The sequence below is a fragment of the Gymnoscopelus braueri genome (genome assembly GCF_963280865.1).
Source record: "Gymnoscopelus braueri genome assembly, chromosome: 13".
Lineage (NCBI taxonomy): Eukaryota > Metazoa > Chordata > Actinopteri > Myctophiformes > Myctophidae > Gymnoscopelus > Gymnoscopelus braueri.
In genome coordinates this window covers 53,924,951-53,937,617 of record NC_137615.1, presented here as the reverse complement: position 1 = coordinate 53,937,617, position 12,667 = coordinate 53,924,951, and the positions used below count along the sequence as shown (strand labels likewise).

The window sequence follows — 12,667 nt, the reverse complement described above, 5'->3', positions numbered from 1 at the left end:
CGGCTTTTAAAAAAGCAGATGCTGACTGTGTTGGCTGTGAGTCCCTTGGGCGATGCGTTCCAAAGTTTAGGAGGTCTCATTTAAAAGGCCGGGTCACCTTGGCCAGCGACCACGTCAGCACCCAGGGACAGTCACAAAGCAGGCCTTTTCTAACTGGCTATCTCTGCCTTCCTATGTGGAACTAAAGCTCTATAGCGAAGTTTGCACCAAAAGCCAGCCAGCCATGGAGCATCGATTAGTGATTTTCAGCTTTTTTTTTAATGCAGATAAAAAAGTTGCTTCTCTGATGCAGGGGAATGGATTGTAAATATGGATCGTGTTAAAAGATGCAGTCCGGAACTTACTTTAACCACTTAACCCCTATGTACAGTACTTAGTCCCACTGGGCTCTGTACTAGGTTTGCTAGTATTTACGTTTACACCGAATCTCTTCACAGAAAAGGCTCTACAATGTCACTTGTAGATCAGCTTTTTATGTCAAAGTTATTTGGTGTTGACAGAAAAAAAAGTGGTCCAAGTGCAGAGACAACTCAGGTCCCGTTTTCTACGTTTTTTTTTCTGAAAAAACGTATGTTGTTATCAGTGGTTCCCAAAATGATATGTACTAGTCCATACTCGTCCGGGCATATGAGCAGCCAAAGTATGTGCAGAGTTTGGGTTATGCGCTGTGCACAGACAGTATATCAGGGATGGAAAGTGACTTTGTACTTGGTACCTAGGTCCAACACACACGCACTTACGCACGGGTGTCCCGTCGCTGCGGCGCAGACCCACAGAGAACGCACACAAACACCCGCTCATAAACAGTTCACACACACACACACACACACACACACACACACACACACACACACACACACACACACACACACACACACACACACACACACACACACACACACACACACACACACACACACACACACACACAGGTTCGGGACAGGTCGCCTGTCCATGCGTTGTTGTGGACTTGTGGTGTAGGCTACTTAGGTGAACAGAGCACATGGAGTGTAGTCCCTGCCCAGTCCGTGGCCAGCAGCCGTAAACTGAGCACATGCACAGTACGGTAGTGTTGGGGAGCAGTCATCCCATAGCTAGCGGGGCTGTAACCATGGCGACGGCTGTAACCTCCCATAGGCCAAACTCAGAATCTCCGGTGTTGACATAAAAATGCTAATAAACCGCTTACATTTTGGGAAAGTTAAGAACGGGCGTCGTTATTTGGTGCATATGCTAATGGCCAACAGTGTTGGGTAGTAACGAATTAAAAATAATATATTACTGTAATATTATTACTTTTCCCAGTAACGAGTAAAGTAAGGTATTATTCTGCCAAAACAGTAATATAATACCATATTACTCGGTCAAAAAAGGCCTCGTTACTCGTTACTGATGACGAGCGTCTTTTTTTATGCTCATTCATTCATTTACTCTCTCTCCGTCTCTCATAGAGGCAAGTTGTCGCATCATGCAAAAATAGAGTAGATCTACAAGCTATCAACCTACGTCAACAGAGATGCTTTTTAGCTTGCAGATCACTTCTTTTCAGAACGCAGCCTGCGCACAGTTATGACGTAGCGCATGACTCGTATGCGACCGTAGCGCCGTGTCTTTCTCCGCCGGTTTTTAACTTCAAAAAGCTCTCAAACTTCTATTTTGAGGCACGGAATTTACTTATAAGATATCGTTCGGATAGAATTTAGTTGTTTAACTTCATATATATGGTCAATTAATCATGACAGAGCCTATTTAAAAATAAAAAATCTGAGAACCGGCAGGGGCAGGCTGTGACACGCATTGTATCCGAATAAAGTAACCTATTTTCGGCATGGCCCTTTCAGAAGTCCCCCTGCGTCACTTGTCTGGTGGTCGCGGAAATGAACTGCTGATGAGGAGAGGTCAGGAAACAGTGTTCCTCTCCTCTTCTCTCCTCTATAATATCATTGGTTCTCAAAGTGGAGTCCGGGGACCCCCAGGGGTCCTTGAGGGAGTTCCAGGGGGTCCCCAGCTAAATGATAGATGAGGCACCAAATGGACCCTTATGGGTCTGTAACTCTGAGAGTGTACAAATGGAACCAAATGGATCCTAATGGGTCCATTTGGTTCCATTTGTACACTCTCAGAGTTAAATTGACATCTAGATTTTACAATATAAATTGCGGTCCAAGTGATAGAAATGCCATTAAATGGGGGTCTGTAGCCTAATGCATGTCAAACTGGGGGTCCTTGAAATTAAAATGGTTGAGAATCACTGCTAAAGCCGTAAAAAAAACTTCTCTTATGGGTGTCCCCGGCATATCTTGAAATGGGGATCCGCGGGCTAATAAGTGTCAATTTGGGGGTCCTTGACATGAAAATGTTTGAGAACCACTGCTCTATATCTCCTCTCCTCTCTCCTCCCCCCCTTGCACTTTGGCTAATTAATATTGACTGCTGTAAGATATGTTGAAAAGGTTAAGACATTTTCAAAAAGTTTACTTTATTGTTTCAGTTTTTGAGAGGCTGCAGCCAGTGTGTGCAGTTCAGATTGATGTTGTTCCTGTAAGGATAATTATTGTTCCAATTCCAAATATGGAATTTGCAGCAGCAAAATACTTAAAAGGATAAAGACTGTTGACTGTTTTCTATTGTTCCATTAAATTGGATTCAGTTCTAAAAGGCTAAAAACTGTACACGTCTTTTCTTTTGCGGGGGCGCGGGGAAAGTAATATAAAGTAATACGTAATATATTACTCTTGATTCCAAGTAATAAGTAATATAATATTACTTTTCAAAGGAGTAATAAGTAATAAGTAACATATTACTCTCCTAAGTAATATAGCCCAACACTGATGGCCAATGGCCGTGTGCAAATTCAGATCAATTGCTCCAGCCATTGAGGAGAACCGGGCAGGACAGACAGATTCTAAACAGACAGATCCTGTCGACAGAGGTTTCCTTAATTTTATGTAGGATTTGGCCGCCAACCCCATCTCAAAATATTTTGTTCCAGGGACCCCCAGAAGAAAAGATTGTAGTTAAAAATGTTCGCTTTAAAAAAAACATTCGCACTAATGTTCTCAATTTAAACAATAATAGCAGATCTACAAGTTCATAGTGTGGCACGAAGTGACGCGCTATGAGCTTGTATATCTGCTATTTTTGAATAGCCGAATAAATCTAAAATGACAGCGTATGACTGTGTGATCATCACTCATTCTTGTTCTTTGATGTGTTTCTGAACAGGAGAGAGTTTGCAGACGTGATGGAGTACTGTGCAACCCATGGGAGCACAGGATCAATGAGGACCTCCCCCAGCACCGACCTACGATCCCCCATCCAACCAGGTAACTATGTACTGTAACTCTAATGCTGTGTTCCAGTGGTGGAAAAAGTACTCACATGTTTTACTTTAGTAAAAGTATCAATACTGCAATGTAGAAATAATCTGTTACAAGCAAAAGTCCGGAATTCCAAATTTACAGGGCTGAAGTAAGTAATGTATGTTTTGTAATAATAATCAAAATCTACAAAGTAACTAGTAACTAAAGTTTAAAAATACTTTTTATGGAGTAAAAGTACAATATTTGCCTCTGAGATGTAGTTGAGTAGAAGTAGTACTGAAAATTGGTACAGTAAAGTAAAAATACCTCAAAATTGTACTTAAAGGGTTAGTTCAGATTTTTTGAGTATTTTCTGTAGGAAATACTTACCATTAATGTAGTGGTTGCAAAGGTTTTAATTGATTGCCCGAGTCCCGTGGTCAGAGTTATGGTCCGGTCCATGTTTGTGTCCAGAATCGCTGCGCCGCGGCAGCCTACTCACGCACAAAATATATGACACAAAAAATAGTACCATGTGACAGAGGGGTCGAAATTGAACGAAACTTGCTCTATATGGTAGAAATAGGTCAACAATACAAATGACGGTAGTTTTTTTAATTCATTTATTTTTAATGAGCGGCCCCCACCAAATCTACTAATCTACCGGAACTACTTCATATTTATCAGAACCGGACCATAACTCTGACCACGGGACTCGGGCAATCAATTAAAACCTTTGCAACCACTACATTAATGGTAAGTATTTTCTACAGAAAATACTCAAAAAATCTGAACTAACCCTTTAAGTACAGTATTTGAGTGAATGTACTTAGTTACTTTACACCACTACTGTGTTCACACCATAGACAGTAAAAAGAAATGGATAAAGTTACGCCCCCAGACTCTACAGACCGTAAATGAAGCACATTTTTCAACAATTTCAAATACGCCATCTTTCTATGTCGTGTCATATCGTGTCATATCCTATGCGCACGGAAATTAATGCTATTGGTTGGGACCAGAAGGGGGGTGGGGAATGACTGCTATTGGTTGTGTAGCTTGTCAATCAAGTCATCACAAGGTAGCCATGCCCCTCCTACAGCATACCCTACTTTATCAGGGTAAAAGTATGATTGAAAGAAGACTTTAAACTAGCGACTGGAAGCATGTATTTATGACAATGTTTTTAAGGTAATAAAATCAAGTCTAAAGTTCGGCAAAAACCCACCCACTTGAATGGAGAAAAAAACCTTCTGACACCAGCAGGGGTAAAACAGCAAAACTACAGGCCATTCATATGAACTTCCTATATAGACTCAGTTTCAAAGGCGGATGCTGGGCTCTTGGTTCACACTGGCCAGGCTGATACAAAGTTACAGGCTACCATTCATTTTCAATGGAAACTAGCCACATGAAGACAAGGGATGGAGCTCGTTAATTTAATTGATAATGAGCACCTTCTTGATCCTGCTTATTGATCCAGGCTTTTATCAAGCCCACTATTGAGCTTTTTCTATTATTTTGTGGAAAGATGTTAGGCGACAAATTCTGAACAGAACCGGTATCTTTTTTTTTTTTGGCCGGTTGTGACTGTGAGTGTGTGGCTGACCACCATCTAAAATTAAATGACAAAAGACAAAAGTTACAAAATAGTTTTGCCTATCATTAAAACCATTCATAATGTGCAATAAGTGTTAAATGGCTTTATATCATGAATAGTACTGTAATCATTTCTATAAAATGTGTCCATGTTTCCTCAGCTCTTTATAAACAAAAAATGCATATTTATTTTTTCTATTTTTATTTTCTTTCTTTTAAAGGACAACTTTGTTTTTTTTTATAACAAGGGTATTTTATGAATTTGTTATGATAATATTTTTTTTACACAATATGCAGGTTATTTGTATATCCGCAAGGCCAAAGGTACGGAGGTCAGGGCCGAACCTCTGGCCCAAATCTTTCGGTCTGTTATAGCGCCACCAGGAGGCCGATTTTTGCAAAACAAATGTTTGGATATTACTCCTAAAAAATTTGTCCTACCATCACACAAATCGGTACAATGTATCTCTATAGTCATGTGATCAAGAAAGATTTGTCAGATTTTTCATATTCCATCCTGATTGGCTAAGATTTGATTGGCTTACAAAGTTTGCAGGAGTGGCCTGTTTCGTACAAAATGCCTCAAATCATGAACGCAACGTCCGATTTCCGTGACATTTTGCACGCATGTCCCCACTAGGCCATGGAAGAATGCCACAAAATCCAAAACGTGAATCTGCCTGTTACAGTGCCACCATGAGACTGATTTGAAAAATGTAGGGTGGCATTTCTTCCTTGGCCTAGTCTAACGATAGACTGAGAAGACGTCGCACATTGACTATGTCACGCTAGGCGACACTAGTCATTTGCAGGGATTTATTATCCTTTTCTTTTTTACCAAGCTTATTATTTTCAATTGGATTATTAATATGCACCACGAATCACGATACATACCTAGGGTAGAAGCTTTTGAGCTTTTCACTCGTCGTAACGCCATTGTTCCACCACACATGTAAACACAGCAATGACGTAACCACCCGAGTGTACAAATGGACCCTTACGCCCCCCCTTAAAAAGGCGATGTATCCAATAGTGAGCAAATAGAATTCCCCTAACTTGTTTCCCTGGGCAGCGCTGGTTGGCAGGTATCAATACACTTTTAGACCGACATGTTTGTGCCAGCGTGGGTGATTAGATTTATTTCTTGTCTTGATTGTTTAGCCATGACGTCATGGGCCGCTATACCCGATAACAGGCTTGACAAGCCCACGGCTTATTGATACTCGGGTCTCGATAAATTCAGAACCAGGTTGGACCCGGACCCGGTTTCCGAGCTCCATCCCTAATGAAGACACACAGCTACAGGCTACCATTCATTTTCAATGGAAGCGAGCCACATGAAGATACAAAGCTACAGGCTACCATTCATTTTCAATGGAAGCCAGCGACATGAAGATGCAAAGCTACAGTATACCATTCATTTCCAATGGAAGCCAGCGACATGAAGATGCAAAGCTACAGGCTACCATTAATTTTCAATGGAAGCCAGCGACATGAAGATGCAAAGCTACAGTATACCATTCATTTCCAATGGAAGCCAGCGACATGAAGAAGATACAAAGCTACAGTCTACCATTAATTTCCAATGGAAGCCAGCGACATGAAGAAGATACAAAGCTACAGTCTACCATTAATTTCCAATGGAAGCCAGCGACATGAAGATGCAAAGCTACAGGCTACCATTCATTTCCAATGGAAGCCAGCGACATGAAAATACAAAGCTACAGGCTACCATTCATTTCCAATGGAAGCCAGCCACATGAAGATACAAAGCCTACACCCGATGTGAGTAGCTGCTACAAAATGTGCAAAGCTACAATACAAGTTGCGCTGGCTTCAACAGCAGCTATAAAGCTACAAAACCGCAAAAGCTACAAAAAGTGTTGTTTAACCATTTCCACTCACCTTCTCTATCTCCACACAATTCCTGCTTGTAATGGGGGGGAAACTAATTATTTATGTTTGCTAGTTCCGTGTTCTCAGGCTTTATTTCCTTTTATATTTTGTGTGGTCTGGAGCAATGCTATCTTACGCAATGCTATCTTACACAGACTCAATGTAGAGTTATCTACATTGGATCCATTTGAACGTTTGTTCTCGTTCCCTTTTCTTTTTCCTGGAAAGCAACGGTTTTAGACATACAAGGTTTCCACCCAAAACATCCTGTGTTAATTTAACTCTGAGCATGGGTGTAGGGAGCACTGTAAATGTGGGTGGGACAATGTACTGCCCGGGGCTGTGTGTGTGTGTGTGTGGGGTGGGGGGGGGTTCATAACCAGAAACATCCATTAGTATGACAATGACAAATAAAGGCCACACCAACATAAAGCAACAACATTAATCACCATAAACATGTAACCTGGCTTCCCAGCTCACATTACACCACAATAGAGGGGGAAAAATGATGGTGTGTGGCTCAAGGCATGCTGGGACTATCTCTCTCTCTCTCTCTCTCTCTCTCTCTCTCTCTCTCTCTCTCTCTCTCTCTCCGCTATGATTGGCCAGTACTCCCTGTCCTTTGCGTAACTATGCGTAACGTGATACAATTTAAATACTTTTGCTAATTTTGAGAAGAATATCGGCTTAACCTTAATGTTAATTATTTTGGAAATGTCGTCTAAATCGTTGAACGTGAGTGTTATGTTGAAACCGGATGGATTTTGATTGCAATCAGTGTTGCGTACTCACCTAGGCACATCTTAATCCCAATAGCGTGCTGTCTACATCAGTGGTTTTCAAAGGTTTTCAAATCAAGGAACCCTAAATATGTATTTGGCCGCGGACAACCACCTGAAAAGGGTTTGTGCCAGGGACCCCCAGGAAAGAAGACAAATGCAAAATTATTCAAAATGTTCCAATACTTTCGAGATTTTATTTTATCCTCAGAGTTACTACTGGGGGTCTGCCAAAATATTTGTGTGATGGGGAACATTAGCCGAAAATAGAAAATCTACAAGATCACAACACCTCGCGCTGCGAGGCGTTGTGAGCTTAAAAATAAACGTGTTTAATCTGCAACACAATTGTATACAATATGTAGTGTGGGCGGGGGGGGGGGCTGCTTCATCATATATCTCTCAGCTAAGGGGTCCTTGGCCTGAAAAACATTGAAGACCCTTGGAGCACATCACGTGCCCCACTGCCACGGTATTGAGATGGCAGGGCCTCTGTCCTTTCAGGTGCAGAGTGCAGCGTAACATTTCCATTTCACTCAATGAGTTAACCATTAGATGGGATGCATGGGTTGGGACCCATTTGCGGGTCGCGGCCAATTTTTATGGGTCGCGAGTAAATATCCCTTTTTTTTCCTACATTTTGTTTTTTGTTATTTCAATGTTTTTATTTTATTTTTCCACCCAAAAACATTTTCAAGAATTAAAAAACAAAATCCAGATCTTTAAAAATATCACGAATAAATACCAAGAATCTAAGAAATTCCATCAAATCGAAAACAAATGTTTAAGAAGTTGTGTAAATAGCCGCTCTACAAGCTCACATCGTGTCGCATCACGACGCGTTGTGAGCTTGTATTGAATTAAAGCAGAGGTTTGAGCCTCTGCTTATTAAGCGATTTTGGGCTAGTTTTTTCTGTAAAGTCGTTTTTTTGTGGGGCTTGTTTCTAAAGTGTAGTTGCGTATTTGGGCTTGCTTTCTAATGTTGTTTAAACCAGTGGTTCACATTTTCATGTCAAGGACCCCCCAAATAAATATGTATTTGTCTGCGGACTCCCATCTGAAAATATTGTGTGTGTATGTTAAATGTTTCCAAAAAGTAAAAGAATTAATAAAAAAATCAAGATTGTTTTGAGAATAGCAGATCTACAAGGTCACAATGCATCACATTGTGACATGTTGTGAGCTTGTAGATTGGCTATTTTCAAATAGCCAATGTATATACACGAAGGTTTTAAGTGCTCATGTAGCCTAGTTGTTTCTTTTGGGCTTGTTTTTGTGGACCTGGTTGCTTCTTTATCTCTCAAAATCTGGCAACACCGGCTTTGAGCTTGGCTGGGCAAGCAGGGCTCAGGAGGAGATAAGTTATAAGCAAGAATTGACACATTGTGGATGTAAAGATAAAGAATGTCCATAAAGACCGCCTGCCAATGTCTGAACTAATAACCCTCAACCATGGCCATCAGTTGAGTTCAAGATTATTTTTGTTTACCTGATAAAGAGTCCTGGTAGTACTTACTTACTTAATTAATTAAAATCTTGAAATATTTCATTGTTTGCTGATGCGCTGGTGTTGATTACCAACAGCCGTTGCGTTGTAAATATATGTTGTAATTGTACATGTTTAATTGCAAACTATCCCAAAACAACTGATTAAGTTCCCTATTTCCCCCACATTATTGTATTTACTTATTTTTGTCTTAAAGGGTCCAATTAGCAGATGACTTGTGAGAAAAAAACACTTTCAACTTGTGTACCTCTTTTGGGCTTATGATTATTGGCCGAATCGCGAAAAGTTTTGAATATTTGCCTTCATAAGATCAGTAGTTGTTGCAATTGCCTGCACTACAAAACTTCACTGTATTTTGCGCTAGGGTGAAAAAAATACCATAAAATGTGACAATGTGTTAGCCTGGTTCCAGACGAATCTGCCATTGCAAAAAAAATTGCCCGTAGCAGATTAGGTCTGGCCCCTCTCAATAGAGATTTTATTTATTTCCCTCTGAAGTTGTGAGGGACCAATCAGGGCCCAGTATGCAAATATGGGCAGGTTTATCACCAGAGGAATTTTTTGAATTTCCCCCCCGGAAATGCAGGTTCCTCACAGAGATTCCAGACCAATATCTACGCAGTGATATTAGTCTGGCCATGCCAGGCTAACAATGTGTACGTTCCGTAATGCACTTCCAATGGTGAAAGCTGTGTTGTTTGCCCCGGCGAAGGAATGGCGGATTTGACCAAGCCCAGATGATTGTATTTTGCGAGCATGCGTGGCTGTGTGTGTGTGTGTGTGTGTGTGTGTGTGTGTGTGTGTGTCTGTGTGTCTGTGTGTGTGTGTGTGTGTGTGTGTGGGTGCGTGTGTGCGTGTGCGTGTGCGTGTGCGTGTGCGTGCGTGAGTCTGTGTGTTTGCGTCTGTGGGTTTGTGTGCGTCTGTCTGTGTTTGTGTGCGTGCGTCTGTGTGTGTGTATTTGTTTGTGTGCGTGTGCCTGTGTGTTTGTGCATGTGTCTGTGTGTGGGCGCATCTGTGTGTTTGTGCATGTGTCTGTGTGTTTGTGCGCAATTGCTGAAGCTGATGTTTGGTTGTTAATTTAGGGGAACAAGGAACGGCTGGTAGTGATGCGTAAACAGCGGAATGTTGCTGACACATGGCATTGTTCACTTCATCATGATGATGATCATCAATCTGCATCTTTTGTCTTTCGTTGCTGTCGGCAAGAAACCTCCTATCTCCAACTTTTTTTTCTCCCCAATTTAGTCATTATGACAGTTGATTCCTCCACACACACATTTGTGTGTTGTCACTGCTGTTATATCCTTCTGACTCACCTGCTGGGTAGAGAGGGACCCCCCACCCCCCGGTTCTTTTTGAAAAAAATAATATTTTTTGTATTTTTCAAAAAGAACCAGGGGACCCCCCTCTCTACCCAGCCCAAGGCACCCCGATCCTGGGTACGGGGCTGGGTGGAGGGGCCCCCCCTCCGCAGGGACCTGGTGGTACTTTGTACTTAGAATATTTTTTGTATTTTTCAAAAAGAACCGGTCCCTCTCTACCCAGCCCAAGGCACCCCGATCCTGGGTACGGGGCTGGGTGGAGGGGACCCCCCTCCGCAGGGACCTGGTGGTACTTTGTACTTAGAATATTTTTTGGATTGCCTCGGGCGGCAGGCATCTTTATATATTATTATATATTATCATATATTAATATTATAGAGACACAAATATATTATCCCGAAAACATATTATTAACGTTCTGTTAAAACAAACAAATTATCCATAATTCACTAAATAATCACCATTAAGCCTCTTCAAACTTATTTAATATATCAATGATATAAATAGGTTACCACTGGAAAAAGACGTTCATTTTAAAATAATAAACAAGACTTATCCATGTAATGAATTTTTACACATAACATTGTTATGTTTTGTACTTTCTGCAATGCAAGACTGATATTTAATATTAAGAACAGTTAGTGTTATCTGTAATACTGATTTTTAACACTGATTTGTAACAGTGTTCAATAAAGTAACACTGATTTGTAACAGTGTTCAATAAAGTTCTGATATTTAATATGAAGAACAGTTAGTGTGATTTGTAACAGTGTTCAATAAAGTTTTGAAAAGAAAAAAATCCACAAGCCAATGTGTCACGTCATCGTTCAGACGTACAGCCAATCATAGTGTGTGACGTCGGTCGCAGGCGCAGGACCCCGAACAGATCATGTAGCCGAGCAGATCATGTACCGACACCGGCACGCTGTACCAGTAAGAAGAGGGTGGAGCAGCTGCTGTCGAAACCCTGTCTAACCTGTCACCAATGCATATCCAACAAGAAAACACATGTTCTAATGTATTTTGTCTTATGAAGTGGTTCTAAATCGTTCCAGTGTGTTTGTGTGAATGTAATCTGTGCTGTCTACGGTATTTGTTTACTCCACAGAGAGTTTTTTTTCACTCGCAAGTCGCAATGTCAATGTCTGTGGTGCGCAACAAAACTAGACTGGACAGTTTGCTCTGCAGGTTGCAGATCAAGCATAGAGTGGATAGAGAAACAACCTGATGCTTTTGATGTATTATTCATGTACGCATTTTTTTCAGAGACAAATTAAATTCCACCAACATTCTAAAACATTTTCTGGTTGGCTGACACATTATTAGGATATTTAGTTTAGTTATGGGTTATAGTTATGTTTAATTTAATTTCAAGCACAAGTAATTGTAGAATTTGATATTGATATTGAAAGTTTGTGTTAAGATCTGTGGTACATACAGCATTTGTTTTAATGTTGTTCTACATTATATCAAGTGCTTTATGTGCTTGTAATTTCAAAACAGTTTAATTTGTAATGTCAAAGAGAAGTAACTGTTTAATGTGATATTGATATTTTTTGTTAACACATTATTCACACACACCATTTGCTTTAAATAAATCATTATATATGCATGATATCATGTGCTTGTCTAGCAATTGTATGCATGTGTTCGGGGATGCATGAATGAGGAAAACAATATGGAGGTGAAAGTTGGGGTATAGTTCCGACAAGAACTTCAAGCCACTTTCACCCCTGGTTACATTTGTATACTCTCAGAGATAGGCTATAAACAAAACGGGGAAAAAACGTTACTCTGTAGTGTGTACAGTGGAATTCAATGTTATTACTTTTTTAACAACTTAAATAAAAATACACCTAAATCACGTTATTAATGTTTTGCTCAATTTCAGATAGCCTGGCTCAGTTTAAAAAGCACAAGGAAAATCGCATTACTAAATATTGCTAGTATTACAGTCCTTCTCATCTCATTTTAGAGAGGAATCTATTTTCTGCCCGCATACATACTGCTTGAAGACTGAATTACTGCCGTGCTGTCAGGTTTTACCCTTCATTTCAAGGGCATGAAAAAAAGCAAATATTACATAACCCGAGGATGAAAGACTAGCCTCTCGGCGAGGGATTTTTGGCTTCTCCGGCAGTCACTCAGCATATTGGTTTATTCTTCACAGATCAAGTTTACGAAAGGCGTTGTGGGGTGTAGGGGGGGTATGAAGTTTTAAGGACCTTAATTCTCTCTTGAAGCCCATGTCTCAGACGCAGG

General features: G+C 40.6%; 1 protein-coding gene across 1 annotated transcript in view; it reads left to right on the top strand.

Annotated features, from left to right (window-relative positions):
* LOC308099698 (syntaxin-binding protein 4) overlaps nucleotides 1–12,667 on the top strand; it is a gene marked incomplete at its 5' end in the record, with an annotated part of 329,176 nt that overhangs the window by 252,196 nt on the left and 64,313 nt on the right. The window contains one exon of the mRNA XM_080448431.1: nucleotides 3,226–3,326. Within this exon, the coding sequence (XP_080304557.1) occupies nucleotides 3,226–3,326 (101 nt within the window). The remainder of the gene's footprint in view (nucleotides 1–3,225; nucleotides 3,327–12,667) is intronic.